We start from the raw sequence: 25,262 nt of genomic DNA, 5'->3' as shown, positions 1-25,262 counted from the left end.
TTCTGGTTTCCCAGTCCCATTCCAGCGGTACGGTTTGCCGAGAGAGAGGGTTTGAAGGGGGGCCCGGGGGCTTGGGGGGTGTTCCTGGGTTCCCGGCCGGCGGCAGCAGCAGTTTACCTGGATACAGATACCTAGGTAAGTAAGGCATGGTTTGACTAAGCCTGGGGTACGCTCTGTCAGCTTCCAATTTTAACGTTGGGAAGAGTTTGGATCTAAGCAGGAGCTACCTAATGTAGGTTGTGTCTGGTGAGGATGACAGATTGCTTGGAGAACAATGAGGATGACGATGAAGATGTGTTTGATTCTCGATTCGACTGTGACTGTGACTTGCATGCTCCGAGACCTGGTGTCTTGGTCCGGGCAATGTTCGGAGCAGCGAGACTTGGTAAGTTGGCCGGCGTGGAGACTGGAGAGGCAGTGGAGTGGATTCGCGACAGCCAGCCAGGGCCCGGCAAAAGTCAGGGACTGCCACTGGCAGACTGCGGTGCGGTGCGGCGGGCGAATCAGCTGTACGACATTTGGCGGAGGAGCCAATGGGATCCGTGGTAAAGGCACGGCGGCCCAGGAGGAGGAACCTGCCCACACGGGCTTGGCGCGACCACGGCCTGCTAGCGGATGCTGAGTCTGAGGTGACTGAGGACGTGGAGTTCGTTCCTGCCACCGAGTTGTTTTTGCAGGTTGCGTATCGGTATTCGGTAATACACTCTGCGGTATCAGTAGCCGAACGACAGAGAGACCACTATGCAGTAAACACGAGTTGCTGACTGAAGGTGATGAGGTGAAGGTACATGACGCAGAAATAGCCCAATAGACTAAATAACGCCTCCCAACTCAACCCCGTCAACCAAAGACTCAAAGCTACGGATGCTCCGTAATGTGAGGAATCGTCCGTGAGCTCGGAATCTTTTCCCCCCAGGCCGTGTCCCAAACCGCGACGTCGTCCCGCTGGAACTGCAGATCGCATCGGTGGCGCCCCACGGCTAGCGATTTTTACTTTGGTACCCCGACACACCACCAACACGGGTTAACGCCGATGGAGACTGCTGCTGTTGTCTACTGCTGCTGCCACTGTGGTGTGCCCCCTTTGCCATACATTTCCCAACCCCAATCACAATCACAATCCCAATCGCATTCCCATCTTCCACCCACCACCAACCAAACCCTGGGTTCGGACTTGATTGCGCTGGGCTGACTGAAGGCTGAAGCTACCTTCCCTCACGATTGATGATCCAACTTGTCTCTTTCTATTAGTTGCCCAACTTGGTATTCAGCCGGCCGCCATCATCACTTACAGCTCGTCACATTCACACACCATCTATCCTCTCCATCTCTCTTGCATCAAGACATCTCCTCTTCCCCTCACATCACCACCTCCGCCATCGCCACGCGACGTTGAGCGCAACAAGATTTCGAGCGGGCCGTCGCGAGTCATCTGACAAGCCGAACCTGGCACGCGCGGGAACCTTCGGAGATACTGCGCCTGAACTTCCCTCGCCCACTGTGCTGGGGCACTCACCAAGTCACCTCCCAGGTTAACACCAGAGGCCCACTGTAACGCCGCACTGCTCCCCGAACCGAACCCCCGTATCCGTACCGTACTCAATTCACAGCGTGCCAGGCGTGGAATATCCGCGCGCATCTCGGGCTCTGGCCGCACCGCACGCACGCACCTGCTTACCACTGGACGGTACGGTACCTGTGCCTTCCCTACCAGACCCAAGGCCCTGCACAGATAGCGCGGCTGACGCCGTCAGATCCCCGACATCACCCAAACCCATCGACCGATATCCCCCCTTCCCTTTTCCTATCACGACGACAACCCTTCATCGCCGCACACAATCCCATCCCAGCCTGCCAACCATCCATCCCGCCTTGAGCCCCCCCAAATCCACCAAAAGACTTCTTCCGAATCATCAGCAATGTCGCTCAAGTCCATCCGCCTGCGATGACCTCCCGGACCCCAATGGGCGTCCAGCCGCGACCGCCCCAGCAGCGAACCCTCAGCAGCTCCGGCTTGTCGGTCCAACGGCCAACCCACCAGCGCACCCTATCCCAACAGTATCTGCCTCAGTCGCCCGTTCGCAAGGAGAACCTGATCGACCTGACCGGCGCCGACAACGATGCCGCCGTCGCCCAGAACAGATATGGCACCCTGCCGCGGAGGGGAGGCTCCCGCCTCAAGCTCGAGTTGTCCAACGACGCCATGCTCCCTCAGCACCACCCCAGCGACTCGCCAAACATCCTCACCCCCAACCGCCTGATGCCCAAGAACGAGCCCTCAAACCTCACCGACACGAGCTCGCCGGCCTCCGCAAAAGGCCAACCCATCGACGTCGATAACCCGCCGATGCCCATGCCGAAACGCCGACCGCGATTCGTCGTCCCCACACCCATCATAGACTCCCCTGCGCCCGTCGTCGCAGTCAAGAAAGACGGCCGCCCGAAGCCCTACCACCTCGAGACTCCCGCCGCCGCCCCCCGATACGCGCCTTTTGGCAAGCCTCGATCCGACGCGACGGCGAAACAAGGTTTTGGCGCCGGCGGCGGTGCGCGCGACTCCCAAGACCTGGGCCATGCCGACTTCTTCCCGTGGACCGGCAACCATCCGGAGGACCAGTGGTCCGAGACCATTATCAAGAACGGCTACTTCGATAAGCCTCCCGCGACCACGGCCGAGACCACGTCCGCCAAGGCCGCCCTGTTCCCTGCCCTGAAGCACAAGACTGGGCTTAACTTGCTCTCCAACATCTTCACCGGCATTCTGAACCAGCGGAAACTGAATGGCCAGATTTCGTCGCCCTCGACCTTCAAGCCGCCACCGCGTGTCACACTTACCGATACGAAGCGAGAAATGTGGCTGAGAGACTTGGCGAACCCCTCCATATCGTTGCGCCGCCTCAGCCGAACTATCCCCCACGGCATCAGGGGCAAGGTCCTACTGGACCACTGCCTCAACAAGAATGTGCCGACGGAGAGGGCTGTGTGGCTGGTCAAGTGCGTTGGCGCGAACGAGATCCGATCAGTCAAGAGGAAAGGAACCGGCCCCAACGGCCCTTTCGTCGTCACTGGCGAGGCAAAGTGGCTAAGAGATTGGACGGTTTTTGTCGAGCAGTTTGTCGAGGGAGTATCTACGGCCTTTGGCGATAACGACTGGAAGGCCAAGGTTCAATATGCGTAAGTTTATTCTTGGTGGCCCTGGCTGGCGAAGCTAACGAAGCTGCAGCATTCGACTCGCGACACATTTATATGCCGAGCAATTACTCGAGCGCGACCACTACATGGACTGGCTCGTGTCTGGTTTGGAAAACTCTACGCAGGCGAAGCTGCCGATGTGGATTTTGATCACACAGATTTACTGGAAAGATTTGCTTCGTTTGAGAAGATATGGCCGGAGACTAGTCAATGCGCTCCTCGGCCATCTCAACACGGTAAGTTGCTCGTTCATGGACCCGCGCGCATATCTAACGGATACAGATTCATAACGACCCTGACCGAGACATTCTTATCCAATTGACCATGAGGTTAACATCATTACTTATCCCCCTTGTATCATCTCATCCAGACAACTTTGTTGCGCCTGCGACTTGGTTCAAGTACAGGGACGCACTCCTCGCCTCTATCCCGATCGACAACGACTTTGCGCAGACCGCATTCAAATCGATCAACTCGAGAAACGAACAGCTGGTTGCGTCGGCGAACAACTCCCAGCCGGCGAACCGCCAGATACTTGTCAAACAACTTGATACAACTTTTCAAACGATATACACAGCCGACCTGGCTACGCAGTGCTGGATCGTCAGCGAGGACAAGAGCATGATTGTGCGCACGCTTTTGGAATGGTGCACCTCGCCTCACAGACCCGGCGCTGCCAAGGTTTACATAACTGCCAGCCTCTTGCGAGCCTGGATTCCGACCGGACTAGACGTGACAACGGCAATCCTAGAATTTCTGAGCAAATGCCCGCCGACCGAGCCGAACGCGAAGAAGACGTTCCACATGTTGGTATCAGAAATCGCGCGCAGCGGGGACTTTCAGTTTCAAGGATATGTCTTCTGGTTGATTGCGCGAGGTGGTCTTCGGGAACCTTCCGACACGGAACGAGAGGGCTCATGCGCAACGAGGCTGCTGGTGGACCTGCCGCTTCACGCCTTGGACCCAGCGTCTCTGGCAACGCGAGCGAGCTTGCTTCGAAGAGCGACGTACGATGTCAACGACGAAGCAGAAGATATCAACACGGCCCTGAAATGCATTCAACATGCCATGGGCCTCCCCCTTCCGCCTGGGGATCCGATCCTCCAGCGAAAGCCCGTCTCTCTGGGCAAACTTTGCCGTCTAATTTCTAACAGTAACCGTGCTCTTCAGACCGAGGTTGGAGCTCGACTTTTGCAGATCTTCACGACCGAGACGGTCATGACCAAGAACGGCCCCCAGGTTTCTGTGCCCATGTTTAACTTTGCCCGCGCGGTTCTGGAGGCTGCTTCGGACTTTTCCGTACTGGCTGAAATTGTCAAGGTCGTTATTCGTGTGTCGAACCCCGAGATTCTCGCTTCCTGCGCCGATACCGTTAATGTACACCTGCCGATCTTCGCTGCTCTGGGCGTGGGCAAGGAGCTTTTCGATGTGCTGTTGGAAAGACTGAAAGTGGTGGGAGAAGAGCAGGGTGTCGCCGCTCGGCCTCTCTTGGCGTCTTTGGCGAACCTCGCGGCTCGTCTGCCAGGCCTGACGAACACGGCTACGCATCTGCGCAAGGAACTCCACCAGTGTGACCGCAACACTGCCATCGACGCTTGTTCGCCCGTGTCCGATAACATGGCTGGCAGGCTTCAGGACACTGAAGGGGAACTGCACGAAGAGATCGAGAAACTGTTGACAAGCGGGACGAGCGTGGACCGACCGACTATGGACCGTCTCTTCCAGACTGTTGTCAGCCGATTGGAATCTTCATGGTCCAACTCACCAGAACGGCAGCGTGCTTATAGCGCACTCCTCGGCCGACTGCGCATCTTCGACACCCAGCATTTCGACTTGCGAATGACCGACTGGGTTCATCACGTCAGCGCGCTCAAGAGCCGGCCTGGCCTTGCGGACATCTACCCGCTGCTCATCAGCATAGGTTGCTTGACGCTGCCGATCCTCCTCACCACGACGACCGTCGATTCGAGCAGCGTCGCCCGCAACCCTGCAGCGCCCGTCAACAGCACGACGACGTACATGCAGGAGGTACTCAGCCTATGCGTCATGCCGCTTACACTCAAGACGGCCTTGACTCCGGAAGAGACGTATCGGTTTTATATTCAACAGAAGGTTGCGCCTCGTCAGAACCACAAGGACATGGTGATCCTCGTTCGAAACGCCCTTGTCGAATACGCACGCCTGCAAAGTCAACCCGGGATCTCGTTGCCCTTGTCGAACTCGGCGTGTGGAGACAACATGCTAGAGCTTCTGAAGCTCCTAGTCTTGCTGGATGCGCCGTCCGTGGTTCAGTCGCTGGGAACCAAGACAGCCGACCCTGCCCTGAGCGGTTTATTCGCGCAGATCACGACCAAGCTGCTGATGCCGGGAGCTCAAGACGGAACACCACTTAGCTTCGAGACTGTGCTTGAACTCGCCAATGAATTCACCCTCCCGTTCTGCCAGCTAAAGTTGTCCATCGGCCTGCCCGCAGACACCACTACAAGCCCGGGAGGTGGAGAGCAGGCGATGTCGCAGTTCGACATGTTTTCCCGCGCTATGGACCGGGCTGTGTCTGCGAACAACGTCATGTGGACGAGCATGTTGCCTTATCTCAACGAGGAGGTTACGGAGCACCTCAAGAGGCAGGCTCATCTGCGGTTCCTAGGTCTCTTCCCGTCTCAGAAGAACCCTTCGGCTTCCGACCCTCTCTCCCAGGACAGCATCCAGCTTGCTGGCAGTCTGTTGTCTGTGGTCGAGGCGATTGTCCGCGGCCGCCCGGCACCCAGGACTTCCCAACTTACCTCCGGCATGGTCGAGAAGCTATCGGAACTTTGGGAGATCCTGGCAGCTGGCGGTGACGGCAAGCGGGAGCTACGCGCTTCTATCCTCAGGCATTGGCTTCCGGCGCTGCTTAAGTTCATCACTCTTCACACAAACGCCAACGAAGCAGCACCTGTCCCGGCCCAGGGGGCGAACATGAAGCCTCCAACCAGCACCACCGCCTTTGAAATCCGCGGACGGATTCTTATCGTCCTGGCTGGCCTCACTCTCGAGCTGGACGGACTTGCCCTCGAAGAGCCCCAGACCGGCCGGCCCCTGAGCCAGCAAGTCTTCGACCTGGCCCTGCTGCTTGTCGACTGCCTGCCCGACGACACACGCCTGCAGTGCGTACGTGTCCTGCTGACGAACGGCACGCCGCAGAATCCTGCGTCCTCCGACGCCCGCCTGCGATACCTCTTCAGCCAGATGGCACCGCCGACGGACCAGTTCGTGCTCGCCCACCGTCAGCAACCCACCACGCAGCAAGCCGGTCCACCGCGACTCAAGGTTCCCATCTCCATGCAGGGAACCGACAAGCTCACGCCGTTCACCTACCGCAGATGGGAGATGCTGAGCGAGCCGACCCCCAACATTGGAGAAAACGACACGGCGTTGAGCCTCACCTTATTCGAGGCCATCAAGATTCAGTAAACGAGAATGGAGGAAGAAACACACGCATACAACATTACATTATCATTGCATCATCATCTTTTATGTTATTAGGGAGGACGAGGAGGAAATTTCATTCATCATAGATACCATCCAATACCGGGGTTCCGCTGTTTCGCGGTCCTAGAAACCCATACCACGACTAGGGTGGTTGCGAAACATTGACGAGAGAGAAAGGCTGCTTTTGATACCAGGATGGGCAAAATGGCCGGCGTCGACTGGGGTTGGCTTGAGATGAGTGGTCGAGCGAGCAAGGGGTGGTTGGGAATTCATTTGTATCAGTGACGCACAGGCGGGCGAGCATGAGTTGGTTCCTTTTGTTTTTTTCCTCACTTTTAACGACTCAATTCCAGCATATTTCATGACTATTCTATGATCGTAATGATGACTTATTTTGTGACGACTGTGAATGTTTCCACAAGGTATGGCATTGAGAGGGATGAGAGTGAAAGTTACGACGTAGGGTTGAGGCGGTCGGGGTATACAAGCCCTCTAGTCTAGATGCAGAAATTGGCAAAGCAATCGGCCTGTCTTGGGATCGTAGACATTGAGGTTGTTGATGGGAGCGGTTCGCCAGACGCCATGCTGCCTATAGTTACGTTCCTTTAGGAGTTGGATGGTGAGATGGGTTCCTGTGGACTCTGCTTCGCTGTTCAAGGATTCATCGCCAGATACACGAGGGCATGGATGATGGAAGGTGAAGATGTGGCTTCTTGTTGTGTTCTGATGCTCTTGCGGAGGCGGGCGAGCGAGTTGTATCCTTTCTTTGTTCCTCTTTTCAAAAAGCTTGACTCCAGCATATTTCATGGGTATTCTATGGTCCTTAGATGAATTACTTGGTGATGACTGTGAATGTTTCCGGGAGGTCTTGTAGTGAGAATCAGTAGGGGCCGAGGTAGTTGTTATAAGAGCCCTCAGGTCTTTGTGAAGCAGTGGGCAAGACGATGGGTCGGTTCTACTGTCTCCTTTGGAAGATGCTGGTTGAAAGTGTCGTGGACCAGACATCGTCATCTAGGATGTGGTCATTTGGGTAAGGGACGATGGTGGGTAGTTCTTGTGAACGATGCTTCATCGTTGGAGTATTCCTTGGCGGATACGAGGGTGTGGATGGTGGAAGGTGAAGATGCGGTTACATGTTGTTCTAGCGCCCTGAGGTCATGGCTGTGCTCTTTGGCTAGCCCGCGGGATCGAGGAGTTCAGGTTTCACTGGCGATCAACACGTATGTCTTGGACGGACATTGCTGGGTGCTTGGAAAGGGGAGAGCGGGCTGGTTTAGGCTTTTGTAGGTTGGGAGATTGGCTTGGTGCTGGTGTTGATGGCGTTCCAGTATGAGTTGCTTGTGTTTGATGATGCTTGATGGTAATGAAGACTTGGGACTTGAGGGTGTGAGGTGAATGAGGGAGTAGGTGGGTGTATAAATGCCCTTGAGTTTGCGTACAGCCATGGGCAAGACAGCCAAAATGCGGGGTGGTTGTCCCAAGTCGGGTTTCAAGTGTCGTAGAAAACATGCAGACACCATCCTGCGTACGGCTACGGTCCTTGGGAAGGGGTGGTGAGTGGGTGTCTTGCGTGACCCAGGCGCTGGTCTTGGAGTATTCGCGGGCAGATATGAGGGTATGAATGATGGATAGGGGGGGATGAGGAAGCAACTGAAGGGATGTTGGAGGGAGTGAGTTGTGATCCTCTCTACGTGTAGAAAGTTTCGTGGGAGTCCGTTGAAACCGGGCAAGTCCTTATGCTACAACCGCTTCTATTTCGGCTCGTTGCTGGTTGTTGGGAGACAATAATGGGCGTCGATTGGTCTTTTATACTTGGCGGGTCAGTCTGGTGTTCCCGTGGTTGCGTTGCGGGATAGTTTAGTCTTCTGAGGCGTTGTGTTTGTATAAATGAGGAAGTGTTGTATGTTTCTGTTTGGGACTGACGCAATCATGGGTCTCCTGTACAGAGAGCGGGAAAGTTCCTTGAGCACAATAGTATGTGGCGGCTAAGAACTGGTGTGAGGGTCTCACGGTCATCTTCGCGAGTGGACGGGTGTCAGCGTCGTAGCAGGTTGCGGATGGAATACGTGACCGAGAACGGGGATGGCTACGGGTTAGAAGGCGCGATTCAAGGAGGCCTGTCAGCCCTCTGCGCCCTGAATCAGATACCAAGGGGCTTGGAGAGCTTATGTACTTTGTTAGGTTTCAATGGAGCTCGGTCCCCAAGAATCCCTCCGAACACCAAGGAATGATTCCTGGCTAGCTCAAATCAAGCACGGGGTCTAGCTGGTATTAATACTCGGCGGGAGAATCTGATGTTCCTTATGGTTGTGTTAAAGGGAAGCTGAGCTTCGGTGTTGGGTGTTTGTATAAATTGGGAGGTTTCTGACTTGTTGCGTTGAGGGTCAATTTGCCTTGAGTCTTGCTCGAATGGTAATTGAGGACTTGCGCGTTGTGCTCAACAAGCTGTCGCCTGGTAACCGAGGCTGCGTGAAGTCTTGAAGCTGGGATGGATGGATTTGAAGAGCAAGCAATAGCTGACGGGGATACGCAACCAAGGACGGCGATGAGTGGGAGAAGCAGGCCAAGATGTGATTGTAGGGAACGTTGATTAATTTGGATTGGGGCTCGTTGCCCCGGCAGAGCTTCGCGCCGTTGAGCGCTAGGTTGTATACTTCTCTTCATCAAAGAATCGAGTGAAGAACGAGTTGCATTTGTGTTCGTGAGAGTAGCATTCTCGCAATAGAAGGCATACTGTGTACCCGCAGTTTGATAATGAAGCCTGTCAAGATGTGGTTGTGAAGGGGAAGACATATGGGAGGAGAGTGGGCATGTGAAGGAGGAAATATGCCTGACGCTCTCGGGTATAAAATGTGACTTGCCCGTATGCTTTCTCCTCTCTTGAATTGCATGATAGCCTCATTGCTTTCTGCTCAAAACTGTTCACAGCCTCTTATGTACAGCGAGAATCAACAAGCGACGAGCTATCGTGGCAATGCAATCATGAGCTGGTGTCGTCGACTTTGTCGTATTATGGATGGGATACGCACCGGAGGATGGGGATGACTACGGAACAGAGAGAGGTGTGGTTGGATGGCGTTCTGCTTGTTTGAACTTGGGTGATTGCCTCCAGGGTTTGATTGATTGATACCTGTTTCTCATTACTAGTGTCATTTATGAGGATAAGACTGGATTTGATTGTCTGGGAGCAGGAAAGATAAGAGTGTGGTGGGATTATATAGCCACAGGAGGTGAATGAGTAAGGGCCGGTCTGCGCTGGAGGGCACTTGATTCTGATACTCTTGGGTATAAATCACGGTATTTTCGTCTCGTTCTAGCTTTTTCCCCATCCCAACAATTTCACTGCGCTGGTGAATGCGTAGGAAATCCCAACAACCTATCGTTTTCAGCGAGAATCCCCCGATTGCGAACACTGAGGGTCAAGAAAACAGGCGATAAGATGTCGTAGCAGTGTTGAATTATTCCTCAGGCGGATACGAAAGAGAACATAATGGATGAAGATGTATCTCTCCTGTGATTAGGGGGAGCCGTGATCACAACTGCTCACACTTTTAGAGTGGATTAGTGTAGCTGACTTGTCGAGAACGGCCCTCTAGGAACTTGGTACAGGCTGAAGAACATTCCCTGTTGCTTTGCTGCAAGGACACTTTAGGAAGGGAGGTGCTCACATCTGTAGATGCCTTGGAACGTTGGGTTGTGAAGGTGGCAGAGGTTAAACGCTAGGGATCCAGGGGCACGCGTGTTGCAAAAGAAACATACCTCACATTGTCCAATATAAATTATGAATTGCTCGTCTGCGTTCTTTCTTCTTTTCATTACAAATCCACAGTGACCACGACATCTGTGATAATGATCGGTACACTGGAGGCTGCTCAAGAGTCTCCAGCCACCCGTTGTATTTAGCGAGTATTTCCCGAATCCGTGAACCTTAAGAGGAATAGATGACACGATGCGGTAGCAATGTGAGGTTATTTCGAGGTGAATACGGAACGGAAAACGGCATAGAATAGTGTTGTGATCACATTCCGTGACACCAGTAGCGCGAGCTGCTATTCTGCCAAGGGTGCGTTGGCGATTGCCGCCGTTGAAAATATCTTCGTTACCATGGGGAAGAAATGAAATCCCAGTCACAACAACGAAGTAAACGAGCTCATCTTGGGGCTCAATCATCTTCGAAGGGAGATGTGTATCTAAATATATACCACGCAAGATACACAGAAAATAGGTGTCAGCGTATCATCAGGAACTGTATTAGAGCTTGAGAATTTCAATAGTTCCGTTTTTAGGATGGTTTTTCTCAGGATGATGTAGGCGTAGAGTCTGTTCGATCAATTCGATATTCTGTCAGAGGCAATTGTACTGTCTTCCTGTCTTGTATTTCGTGGTTTATTCGCCTTGAAGTCCAGATGAACGACAACATCTGCGAACCCCGCGGTATAGAATGAGCCATTCTCTTCCTCACTTGCCGTCGCCAATTTTAGGTCAATTACCGCTTCAACTTCAGGCAGGAGAGCCCACTCACGATATTCTGAGATCCACAGGCTAAAGGATATTGCGCGTTTCAGTGAGATTGATAGATGAGATGTTGCGTCTTATAAGCTAGGAAAGCGTGTATTGTTCGTGAGTGCCATTTGCGTTAGATAGCTGGGATGTAATATAAAACCAGGCATCGCCTTCTGCGATGGAGTTGGTAGCAGCTATCACATCTCTGGTCCCTTTTTAATCACGATCTGCTGGGTAGTTGGTAAGTGAGCAGTGACTACTAGCCGGCAAGTCTCTCCCCTAGGTATATGATACTTCGCTCTGAGGGTGCCGTTCGGACTTGCCGGTTGGTATCCGTATTTTCTACAGTTTATTCACTCAAGTATAACCGAATGACTCTTGTGACAGGTTCTCGTGTGTGATGGGACATGGTCTAAATTGCGTTCGTCTCAAATCAGCTCTAGAAACGCTGTCTTGCTAAACAGAAGAGCCCTATGCAGCACCTGAGATATCTGTTTCCTTCGTTATTGGAGATAAAACCTCGGCATGGATCGCAGCTCTCTATACGCGTTACAAACATTGTGCGACTACGCTAAAGTAGTAGTAGTCTAGTATCTTATGGATCTCCCTTTTACGATTTAGCTTCGATAAAGACCGAGTGCATGCGATGTTATAAACGAAGTCTCAACGTTACTTCAGCAGTGCAGCCTTCCTCAAACTTCCACGGAGGTGCTTCTCATGAAATATCTGCCGCGCACCGCTTCATAGGCATTCTCGTTTTTCTATTATAGATCACTGCCATCGTCTGGAGCGTATTCTTTCCCAAACCTTCGAAGAAGTGGTAGTTGAATCTGATAGATGAGATCGGATCTTGATCTCGACTGGCACGTTACGTGCACGTAATTTATACACGGCTCCCTTGTCGAATGCAGCGAATGTAGAGAGAAAACGACAACAATCACAACAATTTTGGTTTGCTGTCAGATCTGATGCAGCTCATATGCGCTTTTATGGCTGAATCTGCATTACCAACTCACCACAGTGGTCAGGTTCAGTCACTGATTCAACAACGCAACCTGGGCATTTTTGCGATCTTTTCTAGGAGACGTATATACTGGTTAGCTATTTGCGAGGAACGCGGTGTTTTGGCACAGCCAATCGCATGGGCTCAAGTTCTCCTCAGCTGTTCACGGCATTCGTAGGCTGCTGCACGACTGTCATTGTTGCTGGTGAAGTACGTGTCTTCAGGAGACCGGTCACTACCATTGCCACAGACCTGACGTGTGCTGTTCGTTTATCCTGATGAATGCTATGAGAAAAAGAATGATGGTTCGAGAACTATATGGTAAAGGTTGAGTACAGCACTCGCAGCTCCTTCACCGTCATCTGTTGATTGCTCTATGTATCCTTACCTGGTTTAGACCCAAATGCGATTCCGGTAAGGAGGCCCGATCGCCGGATGATTCGTTGTTGGAAACAAAAGCCTCATACCACGTGCCTAGCCGCTTCAAATGGTTGACATTCTCAGCGAGATACCACCAGGCACGGGTAAAACACAGCAAAAAGCAATGCGTGGACAATCTATGAATCGAACATAGGACCTACCCCATGCGAAGGGGTCATTATACCACTAAACCAATCGCCCATTTGATGAAAGAGAATGCTTTTCGGCTTCTCATATGCGCAGGAATGCTCCGGAGAGGGCATTCGGGGAGCTCTGGTCCAGTCGGAAGTCGAGAACAGCGTTGTGGCGTTCTCAGGGAGCACGGCAGCAAAAAGCCCCGTCACGAGGGGCAAAAGAATGGACAATCTAGGAATCGAACCTAGGACCTATCCCATGCGAAGGGATCGTTATACCACTAAACCAATCGCCCGTGTACCATTGGAGAAGAATAGATGCGTTGAGATTATGGCGGAAATATCGTGAGGTGTCAGGAATGGGGATTGGTTGCTTGGAGCTGAGGTGAGACATGGCGTTGTGGTGTAGGACGACGTGAACGGATGAGGATTGGGGTCAAAGTCAGGGGTGAAAGCCGAGCTGCGGAGCATTCTGATAGAAGATGATTGCAGCCTACTCTGCGTAAGTTGCCTTTCGTAGTATGAAGGGGATTCCTTTAGGTAGGAACTCTGCTATGCTGGCGTATGAGACAACAGATGACGAGGACGGAGAGAAATACTGTAATTACAGTGATGAGATAGCATTTCCTTCGGCTGACTAATTAGACTCGTCTGCCTGATTATCAGTACTCTGAAGTAGGTAGACTTACATCATCTCCCTGGAGGACATTGGTCCGCAATAATCGCTGTCATTTCTCGACGTTTTGTTTTGATACGCACATCTGGTCCGAATCCAAGTGAAATACATTTGACATGTTTTGATTGACAAGCAGCTTGCTTCTCCGAACCCATTGGCCTCTCGGTAAATCATCATTTGGTCAAATTCCCAACTTCGGTTATGAACCAACTTCCTTTGGCTCACAGAGGCTTTCTTCCGTGAATGGACCAACTACCCGAATTAGCAGCATGTCTTTCCCTTCAACAACGACTGCCACTCACATGTTATAGTAGGCGTGGATGCTCTTGTCGCCAAGTTCCTTGCAAACTTCAGCGGCAAGGGCGACAACGTCGTCTTTCGTCCAGCCGAGGGCTCGTGTCAGGGGAGCCATGATGAACCCGTCAAAGTTGGGCGCAATATTCTCATAGTTCCAGGCACCAATCTCCTTGTGCTTCCGATCTTTAGGCCAGCTATTGGTCGGCCACTTAAAGCGATGAACCTGCACGTCGGTGAACCCAATCTCTTTCAGGACCCCTTCGAGACGACCAAACTCCTGGAAAGGCGATCCGAAGATGACCATCGCTTTCAGGCAGAGGTCTGCACACTTCAAAATCGCGCTGTCTTGAGTCAAGGTCCCATCATCTGAGACAGGTGCAGCATCAATATCGTTGAGCTCCAAGTAGCCGCCGGGGTTCAAGTTGCTTGTGTTGTTAGCGTGGCATGCTGGCCTAGGTATGTGACTTACTCGTAGCATCTCTGGACGTATCTCTTCCAGTCAGAGATACTTCCGGTCATGGTTCGACTATGTATGTAATCGAAACGCTGCGAAAAGGTCCACGGCTCCTCGATGTCGTCGACTATGAAAGTCACGTTTGGCGGTACGCTAGAACAAGGGTCAATATTTGGGAATGAAACTCGGGAGAAGTTCCTCAGGGCCCAGGGGATCCCATACAATGTCGTTTGAACGGCAGACAGATCAATGCCGAGAACCTGTGAGAAATCAGTACTCCGCATCATGGAGAAGGGGGTATCGGGTATCCAGCAACCTCAGCCTCAGGATGCTCATCACCGAAATCAATGGCCCAAGAGCCTGAGCCTGTACCAACATCCAATACACGCCCAACTTTAGAGCCTGACTGGCTGGGCGGCGCAGTTCCAAGTCGGTCGTCAAAGGTGCGAATGAACAGGTTGTGTTGTAAGTCTACGGTTTCTTAGCTACAAACGCTCCACGTGTGCAACATCATAAGCTTTTACCAAGTCGATCGATCTCTTTGGTGTCATTTGGCGCCATGTACTCTGAATTCGGTAGGTCAGACCTCGTTCTTGTAGCTGATGACCAACAGAGACTTACTCCCTTCCTTGTACGCGTGATAAGTCCGTCCATTCTCTTGTCGATACTCGAGAACGGAGCCAGTTACGCTAGTTGTTGAAGAGACGAAGGTTCCCTGTGTAAAATACTTTTCAACGTCGTGCTTTCATAATGTGTCAGATGCTATCGCTTACTCCGCTGATTGAAGAGACATCGTCAACCGCGACCTAATCGTCAAGCGAGTCAGCATTTTTACGCTTCAATAGCATGTGATGTGATTTTTGACCTCGTCGGCAGCAAGCACACCGTTGCTATCGTCACTGACAGCGTGAGCTGGTCGTTCTTTCTTGTTGAGAGCGTCATTGCTGAGCCCAGCTCTGGCTGTAACGTTTTGGTCAGACATATTGGGAAAAGACAGCACGGTTGTCGGCAAGAGAGAAACTAAGGAATCTTGATTTTTAAGCGGCTAAGAATTCTTTCGAGCGTATATAAGTCAGATCATAACTCATTCTGCCGTCCGGCGATGTGGCTACATTGGGAGACTCGGCCTTGTTGGTTCCAGGTTCCCCTCTTCTCGGCTGAAGACACCATGCATATTTGTTGCAATTCACTTGCAGAAACCCGCATTCTTTTACCTTTGGTAGCGAGCCACTCGTAAAATCATGCAGTTTCGATGCGGCACAGCGGCAAGGGCCCATCTGGCGGCTATGAGACGACTCTCGTTGGTTTCCAGTTGATTCGCAATTTCGTTTCCAGCAATCAGAAGCAAGCCTGAGGCAACACAGAAAAGATAGAAAATACGATCAAGTTGAAGCGATCAGCAACTTCTGCTTCATTGTAAAATTTGGAGTAGTAACATGCCGCGTCAGTGGAAGACAGCCTAACAGGACCAGGCAACTCGCGTTGTCGACCTCAGCAAGCATGAAGCCCGAGATCTTATCATCAACGATGGAAGACTATTACCAGTTGCAGGCATCAGCGTCCGATGTGGGGTCATTAAATTATCTGCATTAGCTCTTTTGTTACCAAACATCATACGCGCCCGAACTTGTTCTCTATCACCGCGATCGAAGCTTGTTTCTTTTTCTGAACGAGATATCGGCGTTGATCCACCTCACAACATGCCCTCATCTCAAGAAGATATCGCGGCCTCGCTTGCAGCCTACCGATCGTTCATCGCAGCACAAAACCGCCGCGTTCTGGATGTTTACGTACCCTTCATCGCCACAGCCGAACCCGATGAGCTGGAAGACGACGAAGATCTCAATGAGCTCCGCCTGGAAGCTTTGGGCTCACTTCTCGATACAACGCTCGCAGACTTTGGTGTTTCAGAGCCAAATGAGGTTCTAACATGCTACGACGAGCTCGCTCCAAAGATCGGGGCTGACGGCACCTACGTAATGCACGAGGGCAGTCACGAGGAGCGTGAGGCTAAGCGACGGGAGTACCTCGACGAAATCGAGAAGAATCTCAAGCTGAAATCAAGAGAGGACGTACGGGAGACGATCTCTATCCCAGAAGATTTTCGCACCCTGGCCGGGCTGGTCGACGGCGTCCTCGGTTACGGCATACCTTTCTGGCGCAACACAACTCAGCCAGCTTTCTGGTGGGGGTGTAGACGGTACCTGGGCTAGTATGCCTCAACAGTCATGACGCCCGAGGAACTGGAGGAGTATGCGGGCCTCGGCAGCTCCTGGAAGATTGCAGGAGGCTGGACGCCGGGAACCGGACCTGATGCCAACTTCAGCATCCTGTACTGCCGTCAATGTGACGAGGATGCTTGGCAGTGGAGGTACACTTTGTGCACAGCCGTTGATGGTGAGCACATATTTGAGACCACCCCGGACTTTCTGGCCTGGTACACTCATTTCGGGGAGGATGATGAGGTACCTGACCCGAAAGATCTGAATGCAAACAGAGTTCTGGGTTGTGATTTCTGATCACATACCATTTTCGGCTGTGATTCATACCTTGGGTGTGACAAGACGTCTTTCAGCTGCACAATTCAATGAAGGTGATGAGGGCCATTCGGTCTAGATCCTTCATGCAATGTGTAAGCAATCTCCTGATAGAAACATCCGGGGCACTTCCTAAATATTCATTCTAATGGCAGACATTCGCTGTTTTTGAATCAGATGTCTTCAGCTTTTGATCCCCTATGTAAGCTTTCAAAACGAACAGTGATTGCAAAACGCATCAGTGAACAAATTGGACAACTACTGGAGGTAATGCATCCTCCAGTCTGCTTGTAGAATGAAGATGAATACAACTGCAGATGCCTGCTTCTGTTGATGTGAGTGATGAGCGGCAAGCTACGACCGCCCCAGGTCTCTGTTTCCAGTTACACTTCCTGGGGCGCCACTTCTTCAATAAGTTCGTTCTATACTTGGGCGCAATGCCCGATCAAGCGCCGTCCGTCACGTACTTCATGTGATGTTAGTTCTATTTCCGTAATATTTTACCCGGACTCGTAAGAACCGAAGCACCTTGGAAGATTATAGACGAGTACCCCGTACTTCAACGTAGGCAGGAATCAGAACATCTTCTAGGTCCAAACAAAGTACCAGGTGAGGTTCAATTGCCGCGGTGTGCCATCCCCTAGACTGAATGGCGCAACGTGTACGCGTGTACCTTGCTACCGTTTGTCGATAACAAATGTGTCGTATTCTGCAGCTGAATCTGCATGCGTAACTGTGTTCGCTGGTCTCGTGAGCTTTCAGCTCCCTCCCGATCACAGAATGTTCTCATAGCTGAAGCCTGTTTGCTGCTTAACTGTCCGTATTCGGTGCGTCGTCGTACGACCACAATCAGCTGGGTCTGGTGCGGCTGCGCCTGGAAGCTCCTCAACTAGGGGGTCGCAGAGCACACTCCTTGCAGGGGCGAGTTGTGTTAGAATATCAGTTAGTTATGCCAGCCTTATGCGGTTCAAGTGAAATTTGGCGTTCGGAATCCCTGTTAGTTCTCATTAGACTGGTGCTTGCTGAGGCTGAATGCGTTATGTGACGCGATGCCCCACACCGTCACCGAGACAAGCAATAAGAAAGTGAGACTGCGAACTCTCTAGTCTGGCGGCAATCAGATATGCTTCACATGGAGATCTGGCAGATCTTGGGCTTCATGGGGATCTTTCTGGTGGTACCGTTGTCCATGCGACGTTGCCCGTATAGGAAATCATGCATGGAGGGGGACAGATCTATAAAGATGGGCATGGAGTCGCGCCCAACATGTCTGTTCTCCCCAAGCTCTTCATCAACAACACTACATTATCCATCACAAACATTTTTCAGATAAACATAAATCGACTTTTGAAAACATGTCTTCAACTGCCGGTACCGCAACCCCCGTGGCTACGAGCTTCGTCCAAGCCTTGCGAAGCAACGAAACGCTTTATCAAGCCTACACGAACGAGTTCGTGTCTAGCTCCGACGACGCACCTCCAAGCTCGGATGATGTGACGAAATTCATCCAAAGCCAAGGCTATGATACCAATCTAGCTGATGTGAATGCCGCTTTGGCAAGCGTTTCCGCCAACGACCTGTCTTTTTGGCAGGGCGACTACAACACCCAGTTCATCGACGAGGGTTCCACCGGCCCCAGAGTTGTCATCCAAGCCGGGGTTGTCACAGTTTTGGGGACTCAGATAAACAATTACACATTCAATAATTTCACCCTCGCATGGACGGACAGCACCAACACCAGCAACGGCCAGATCACCTTCGCCAGCATGGTCGGTCTCAACCCGCAAAGTGATCCAACCTCTCCCAGTCTCCAATCAACTCAGGGCCAAGACGATACCAGCGCTGGAATCGCAAACCCATACATCGGCCCTCAATTCCAAGGCTTTTTCTGGGCCCAAGGCCGCCATCAGCCTAGCGACGCCAATATCTGGGGTCGCTTGGGGAAATTCCCAGAACCCACTGCAAGTGCAAGTGCTGTCTCGTCCAGCCAAGGGCCAACTGAGGCCTCGACCTTGCCGCAGTGGGCGAGGCGGTCATTGAGCTCCTCAAGAAGGGGCTTCCTCTTCTTTGGAGGGGCCTCAAAGCTCTCTTCAGGGGCGTCAATAACTTGATCCAGAAATTTCGAGGCAGCGCTCCTGAGCCGACGGATGCAGAAACCGAGCTATCGCCATCTGGGCCTGTCGAGAGTGGGGAGCCAGTCGAAGGAAAACCTGTTGACCCTGCGGAGGGAGGCCCTGAGCCAGACTTGAACATCGAACCGGCTGGTGACCCAGTTATCGAACCTCCGGTCATTGAGCCCCCGATTGATCCCGTCAACATCCCGGAAGTTCCGGCGGAAGAGGGGCTCATTCCAGAAATTGAGGGCGTTCTAGTGGATGTCATTGAGGGCGGACTCATTGCCGTTTAGGTGGAATACTCATATGTCAGAAAACGGGATGTATTGTGTCTCAAATCACACACTCATTTGATGGAAACAGCTTTGTAATGGAGTTGTCATTGACGAGCAGCCCGTGATGCCTACTAGATTGACAGGCAAATGCGGCTAATGTTACTTTAGATCAACCAGAAAATATAATTTCAACAACGTTTGCCATCAATATGACATGAGCGTGTCAGAGTGTACCATTATTTCATGAAAGCTGATGATCCTTAGTTCGAGTGGCCTGGGTGTAAACAGAATTCGTAGCTATAACTTTTAGGCTACAATGGAAGCTTTTTTCTTTTTCTTTTTCTCTTTTCTTGTTTTCTCTCACCTCGTGTTGCAACCTGGATGGTTGGCATTTCAGATCAAAGTTAGCGCCAACGCCGCTGCTGGTCCTACTTGCTCTGCTGAAACAAAGTTGCGCGGACACCAAGACCCGTGGCTATTACAGTGGTTCGCAAATTTTCAATCCTTGATTGAGATCTTCAACCTAGCGTCATTGCTTAGAACTACCTTTTTCTTCTAGACCACAACCGCCCCCACTCTGCTACTTTCGGGTTCTCTTGAGAAGTCTCCTTTGCTCTACTAAAGACCTATGTTAGAATAATACTACACTTACCGCCCAGCATAGATATAGTAGAATCTAGCTAATAAGAGGGTAGAGATCTCTCTAGTTCTTAATACTATATTATTACTCTTATAGCTATATCTATAACTTTAATATATAATACTTTTTTACTTATATCTTAACTAGATATTATATATAATATATAATATATAATAAAAAGAAAAGATTATTAATATTAAAATAATACTATACTTACTATTTAATATAGATAGTTATAGTAAAATTTAATTAATAAGAAAATAGAGATCTTTTTAGCTCTTAACGCTATATTACTACCTTTATAGTTATATTTATAACTTTAATATATAATACTTTTTTACTTATACTTTATAGCCCCTTATACTAACTAGTTAGAAGGTATTACTAGTACCTATACTAATAACCCGCAGCTTTCTGCTTTATTTTAGAACAACTCAATATCACAACTCCTTATACTTTCGACAGGCACATGTTACGGTCAGCTATCCGACAGTAGGGTCTGCTAACAGAAGCTGGGGATTGACACGTTATAACAGTTCACTGAGGTCGTGGTCTGAGTCGTAGGTCGTAGGCTGATAGTAGATCGGTCGTCAGAGGCTAAGTGTTACGACCCGTTATGCATGGATAACAGTTAACCGCGACCCACTCGGGCGTCGGGCGGCTAGGACAGGACATTTGTACTCTGCAGGATCACGGGAACAACAGGGACTCACTCAGGAACGGAAGAACTATGGTACAGGTCACGTGATGATAAGGAATGAGCATAGATAAGGGACCCACAATGAGCGCTCAGTGGAGACTAGAATGAGCGCTCATCCCACTCTAGAATGAGCGCTCATAGTGACAAGGGGCACAGCGCTCATGAACAAGCAGAACTGTTCATATAGACTTATATATATAGTATGACCCTGAGCCTGGCTCATGGTCAGACTTCCATAGCTCTTCAGCAATCAACTTAGTATTCATCCTCACGGATACTCTCAGCTTACCTTCACTGCGAATTACTTGTTGAGCCTAAGACTGATCACCTTAGCCTCTGACGACCGATCTACTATCAGCCTACGACCTACGACTCAGACCACGACCAAGTGTACTGTTATTACGTCTCAATCCCCAGCTTCTGTTAGCAGACCCTACTGTCGGATAGCTGACCGTAACACACACAGACATTCATCAAAATCCATGTCTCAACTATCCGATCATGATGTTGACGCTATCGTCGCCGACATCGACAAAATGATCACCGAAGCCATCTCAGCCAACACCGAATGGTTGGCGTCGTACCGGCCAGTCCGTCAATATGAGCATATGGCTACAGCGGCAGAAAATATTGTTGATCGAGTTATCAAAGTTATGAATGAGACGCGCGAAATGTTGCACTGGCATGCGAACAACGGGAAAAAGCTGCGCAAGCTGAAACGCTACCTTGGAAAGAATGACAAGTTTGACAAGAACCTGCGCCGCGCACTTGAGCTACATGACCAGTGGGCTGGGGGCTTGACCGAAGAGCTCAAGGAACTGACCTCATGGCGCGATGAATGGTCAGTCCCTCCTTCCTTTTACTCGCCACTTTACAGAAGCTGACAACAGTGTGCCTGTCGGTCTCGCCCACGCTGCTCGTGAGCGACGCCGCAATGAACAATCCTCAAAGTCTCGTTAAACCAGTACCAGACGATACCGTTCTAACGGCGATGAGAGAAAGAAAATGTGAAGGTTGATTCCATCATGAAATAGAAAGAAGGTTGTGCAAACTGAGCCCCTTGAATAGTTGTTGCCTCCGAGTTGGGTGCCTAGCTAGCTTTTGCATTTGGCCCAGTCAGTCATCTCTGAGCAACTCTAACTCGATAACATCCAAGCCCCTCAAGTTAAAAGGCAAAAGCTCCTGCAACGATGGCGGTTGACTCATCTCCACGAGAGGTCAGAGGGAACCTTGTGTGGAAGTAACTGAAAGCCCATCGGCGATAAGGCCCCAGCATTCTCGAAGTGAAATGAGCAACGACTTGGACCCACCCTCTCTTCCCCAATTGGCCAAACCGTCACCCGCACAGCAAGGTTCCGATCGCGTCACGTGGTGGTTCAGCCCCGAGTCAGGCCACCCAGGCATCCAATATCCGAAGCTGGGTCCTCACGAAGTCTATAAATATGTGGCCCCCTCGCGCGTCTTTGCTTGTTTTCCTCTTTTCTCTTTTCTCCATACTTACCTTATCTGGCCGTTTGGGGATCAAGAAATCCGGGCGGCAGAGAGGGAGGCCTGCATTGCACATCGCGGAGTCGACCTCTCTCGATTGTCCTTCGGGGCCATCGTGGGTGCAATTTTTGATTTTTGCCTGTCGCAAGACAACCTTTTCATTGTGCGCACTGCCTGGAGCAGTGGTACGAAGAAGAGACCTGACCTGTGGATGTTGTTGTGGTTGTGTACAACCTCTACCTCGCTTGAGACCATGTCAAGTACGCGTTATTGTAGTTGATTTGTCGAATGAATGGAACATGCTGTCGTACCTGCTGTTGCTGTCTGTCGTCCCTGGCGTCGTAGTCCGTGTCGTCCCTGTCTGAGGAAGGAACTCCCGACACTCGCAATTGCCATCCACCTCCCTCAGCCTACGAGTCCAACTTCGTCTCGTGCCTATGTCAGACTACGTTGATAGAACTTGAGCACTCAGATCAGAGATGCTGCTTCGAAAGCCGTCAAGTAGACGGCAGCATCCGCCGTTCTGAGGTTAGCGCCGCGATCACCAAGGGTAACGGTCCAACACGCCCAATATCGTCAGCGCAGCGGATTTTACCTCGACAACACACCGAGCATCTGAACGTACAATGGGATGTCATTTTCACATAATCTAACATAGCACCACAGTTTCCCAGCGCGGATTACACTCCATCCACCGACTCACCCTCACACACCCAACTCCGATCCTCCTCGCGACAAACTGCTCGTACGGCAGCCGCTCAACAAGCATGACATTAAACTGCCACAATTCATGAAACTGCCCCTCGATAAACGCCCACTGGCCTCTCTCGCTGGTAGCCTCCTGCAGCCCGGCGCTGATGACGATGAAATCGAGCATTCTCCTGCGATCTCTTTTACCTTTCCGCCCGGCAATCCACTCCGGGTCCATCTTGTCAAGGTACCCAACCTGCCGCCCCATCACGTCCAGAATCTCCGCGTCCTCGAACTCGCCCGCCGTCCGCATGCCTGACCTTCGATCACGCCCAATCCGCAACGACGCGACGGTGGTATTGAACACCAAGCACCCGGGAAAGTCGCCCGCAATCTCTACAGCCGCGGGATCCAGCTCCGGGCGCGCGAGGGCTTCCCACGGGCTGTGAGGACACCGGTTCCACATCTCCTCGTACATCCGGTCCGTCTCCTCCGACACGCTGATCCTGCCGCCGCTCATCCGCCGCTGCAGCTTGGGCAGCTTGTCCGGGCTGAGGATGTTCATCTTACGCATCTCCATGCCCAGCCATCGCTCCCTGACGCCCACCCTCCCCAGGCCGCGGCCCGGATCCTGGAAGTGGAACGCGACCAGCGTCACGACGCGGACGAGCTTGGAGTCGTTCAGCTTCTCCTCCCCGTGAATCCATCTGTATCCCGCCTTCCCGACCCATCCCGCCCAGCTCCAGCTCGGGATCCAGGCCGTCTCCTCGCGGCGCGCCGCCCTGCCCGTGTGACTCCACATCAAAGCCTGCGGCAGACACGTCGCAGGCAACCCGTACATGACCTCCGTCTTCATGGCCTTCTTCACCGCATTGTCGACTCCGGCGAAGGCGTTGAGGACGTCGTCCCCGTGCGAGAGCTCGCGCGGCGTGTAGTTTTCCACCCAGAGACAGTAATCCGCCAGCATGATGTGGTCTTGGAGTTGGATCGTGGTGGACTTGCCGAACCTCGGCTTGCAGTAGAACCCCGTTCCGAACGAGTGTCTGTTCTTCTTCCGTTTCTCGCCATCGTGACTGACCCCGGCATCTGCATCGGCATCGCCACAATCATGATCATCCTCGTGGCCGGCCTCTTCGACGGGCGAGTAATACGGATCATCCTTCAAAAGCGGCCCCCACGTGAGCTCCTCCGCAGCCTGCGCGCGACAACACTCGAACAAGACCTGATACTCCGTGATGAACAACCGTCGCTTCGTGAATAGCCTCTCCTGGAACGTCCATCCCCGCCTGTTCCATAGCGACGGGTCGACGATAGCCTGAACGCCGTTCGGATCGATCCCGCGACGACTGTTCCGATTCCTCGGCGGTCCCCAAAGCGAAGCCCGCGGCCTCCTCTCGTCAATGTACCCCGGCAGCCCCTTCCCCGTGCGGTCGTCTAACGCGGCCATGATGGCGAACGCCGCAGACCTGTAAATCCGATCCATGCCGTCAATCTGGTCCGGCTTCGACCGCTCGTCGTCCTGCACGATGCACAGCCGGTCCACCCACAGATACCGCTCCCCGAGGTCCCTGCACAGCGAGATCGTGTCCGTGATGATCCGAGGCAGCGAGACCGCCGAGAGACTGCCTTCCGCCCCGAGATCCTCCGCGTTGGCATTCACAAGCTGCGCGTGCCCGGCGCCCTCGCTGGCTTCCCACATGTAGCTCAGCGCGACGAACCGCACCGGCTCAAACGGCTGTACGATCCTCATGTCCCGCATATCAATCACGCGAAACCCGCGCGGCAACTCAGCTATACCCCCCATGATCAGCTAGCCATCCATGCTCCCTCCCGAAGTCAGGGAACAACTCACATGTAGACGCATACTCAGCACCGCAAGCATCATGCCACCTCTCACAATGCTGAATCCATCCCTTCAACGTCCCGATCTTGAACTTCTCAACCTCCCACTCCTCAACCCCAACCAGCCGCGGCACCTCGTCCCCTCCCGCAGAATACTTCATCCGGAACTGCGGCGTCACAGCAAACGGCACCGGCACCTCGCCTCCCCCGTCCCTTACAAGACTCACCGTCACCTCCAAAAACAACCTCACCTCCCCGTCCGCCAGCCTCTTCTCCTGGTCGACCTTATACCCCGAGTCCAGGAAAAACGGCCCCTGCACAGCCACATACACTTCCTCCACCTTCGCCGCCCTCAACCACTCTTCCCTCTCACACCCGGACCCGGCCCTCCTCCTCGCCTCCACAGCCGCCCCGACAGCGGCACAAACAAGACATTCGCTCCCGGCCCGGAGAACCGCAGCGAGCGGGAGATAGTAATGCGCCTTAGCTCCGCGCCCCGCGGCGAACTCGGGGACGTCCCAGTCCTGGCACCGCGCGCAGAGCCGCGGGCTCGGATCGTCGGGGCGGCGCGCGGCGAGGTCTCTGGTGTAGTGCTTCGTCGACGGGGCGCCGCCTTTTGGGAAGTCGATGTCTGCGCGGAAGAAATATGTCCGCCCGAGCATTCGGGTCCTTGGTGGAGTTTGAGTTGCGGGCTTTGGTTTGAGAGAGGTGAGGTCACAGTCTGGGGAAAATAAAAGTGGGTAATTGGTGATGTAGTTTCCAACTTAGATATGCAGAAGTAGGTTGATTTCGCTAAAAGGAAGCCCACGGTTGGTTGTGTCGTCTT

General features: G+C 52.3%; 8 protein-coding genes across 8 annotated transcripts; 6 read left to right on the top strand and 2 right to left on the bottom strand.

Annotated features, from left to right (window-relative positions):
- Positions 1 to 1,033: 1,033 nt before the first annotated feature.
- Positions 1,034 to 1,949, top strand: CGGC5_v011359 (uncharacterized protein; the record flags this gene model as incomplete). Its single annotated transcript, XM_066152521.1, has 3 exons — positions 1,034 to 1,073; positions 1,611 to 1,687; positions 1,755 to 1,949. The coding sequence occupies 3 exons, from the start codon at positions 1,034 to 1,036 to the stop codon at positions 1,947 to 1,949; spliced, it is 312 nt and encodes a 103-aa protein (XP_066008174.1).
- A 14-nt stretch (positions 1,950 to 1,963) lies between these two features.
- srb8 (Mediator of RNA polymerase II transcription subunit 12) lies at positions 1,964 to 6,645 on the top strand (the record flags this gene model as incomplete). The annotated part of the gene is made up of 3 exons (XM_032032800.2): positions 1,964 to 3,174; positions 3,224 to 3,428; positions 3,475 to 6,645. The coding sequence occupies 3 exons, from the start codon at positions 1,964 to 1,966 to the stop codon at positions 6,643 to 6,645; spliced, it is 4,587 nt and encodes a 1,528-aa protein (XP_031887931.2).
- Positions 6,646 to 13,259: 6,614 nt separating this feature from the next.
- On the bottom strand, positions 13,260 to 15,132 carry LAE1-6 (Secondary metabolism regulator LAE1; the record flags this gene model as incomplete). Its single annotated transcript, XM_032032801.2, has 11 exons — positions 13,260 to 13,356; positions 13,413 to 13,421; positions 13,625 to 13,651; positions 13,702 to 14,121; positions 14,166 to 14,303; positions 14,373 to 14,410; positions 14,467 to 14,621; positions 14,675 to 14,716; positions 14,772 to 14,865; positions 14,924 to 14,956; positions 15,016 to 15,132. The coding sequence occupies 11 exons, from the start codon at positions 15,130 to 15,132 to the stop codon at positions 13,260 to 13,262; spliced, it is 1,170 nt and encodes a 389-aa protein (XP_031887930.2).
- A 718-nt stretch (positions 15,133 to 15,850) lies between these two features.
- On the top strand, positions 15,851 to 16,363 carry CGGC5_v011356 (uncharacterized protein; the record flags this gene model as incomplete). Its single annotated transcript, XM_032032802.1, has 1 exon — positions 15,851 to 16,363. The coding sequence occupies one exon, from the start codon at positions 15,851 to 15,853 to the stop codon at positions 16,361 to 16,363; it is 513 nt and encodes a 170-aa protein (XP_031887961.1).
- Positions 16,364 to 16,378: 15 nt separating this feature from the next.
- CGGC5_v011355 (uncharacterized protein) lies at positions 16,379 to 16,669 on the top strand (the record flags this gene model as incomplete). Its single annotated transcript, XM_032032803.1, has 1 exon — positions 16,379 to 16,669. One exon carries the CDS (start codon positions 16,379 to 16,381, stop codon positions 16,667 to 16,669), a length of 291 nt encoding a protein of 96 aa, XP_031887960.1.
- Positions 16,670 to 18,042: 1,373 nt separating this feature from the next.
- On the top strand, positions 18,043 to 19,094 carry CGGC5_v011354 (uncharacterized protein; the record flags this gene model as incomplete). Its single annotated transcript, XM_032032805.1, has 2 exons — positions 18,043 to 18,652; positions 18,709 to 19,094. 2 exons carry the CDS (start codon positions 18,043 to 18,045, stop codon positions 19,092 to 19,094), a joined length of 996 nt encoding a protein of 331 aa, XP_031888070.1.
- A 1,352-nt stretch (positions 19,095 to 20,446) lies between these two features.
- On the top strand, positions 20,447 to 21,300 carry CGGC5_v011353 (uncharacterized protein; the record flags this gene model as incomplete). The annotated part of the gene is made up of 3 exons (XM_032032806.2): positions 20,447 to 20,449; positions 20,775 to 20,806; positions 20,883 to 21,300. 3 exons carry the CDS (start codon positions 20,447 to 20,449, stop codon positions 21,298 to 21,300), a joined length of 453 nt encoding a protein of 150 aa, XP_031887968.2.
- Positions 21,301 to 22,372: 1,072 nt separating this feature from the next.
- CGGC5_v011352 (uncharacterized protein) lies at positions 22,373 to 25,098 on the bottom strand (the record flags this gene model as incomplete). Its single annotated transcript, XM_066152520.1, has 3 exons — positions 22,373 to 22,427; positions 22,618 to 24,385; positions 24,447 to 25,098. The coding sequence occupies 3 exons, from the start codon at positions 25,096 to 25,098 to the stop codon at positions 22,373 to 22,375; spliced, it is 2,475 nt and encodes an 824-aa protein (XP_066008175.1).
- Positions 25,099 to 25,262: the final 164 nt, after the last annotated feature.

The sequence above is a fragment of the Colletotrichum fructicola genome, assembly GCF_000319635.2.
Source record: "Colletotrichum fructicola Nara gc5 chromosome Unknown KSG_Nara_v1_contig06, whole genome shotgun sequence".
Classification (NCBI taxonomy): Eukaryota; Fungi; Ascomycota; class Sordariomycetes; order Glomerellales; family Glomerellaceae; genus Colletotrichum; species Colletotrichum fructicola.
Note: the sequence above shows the minus strand (reverse complement) of the source record. Positions and strands in the feature narration are given on the sequence as shown.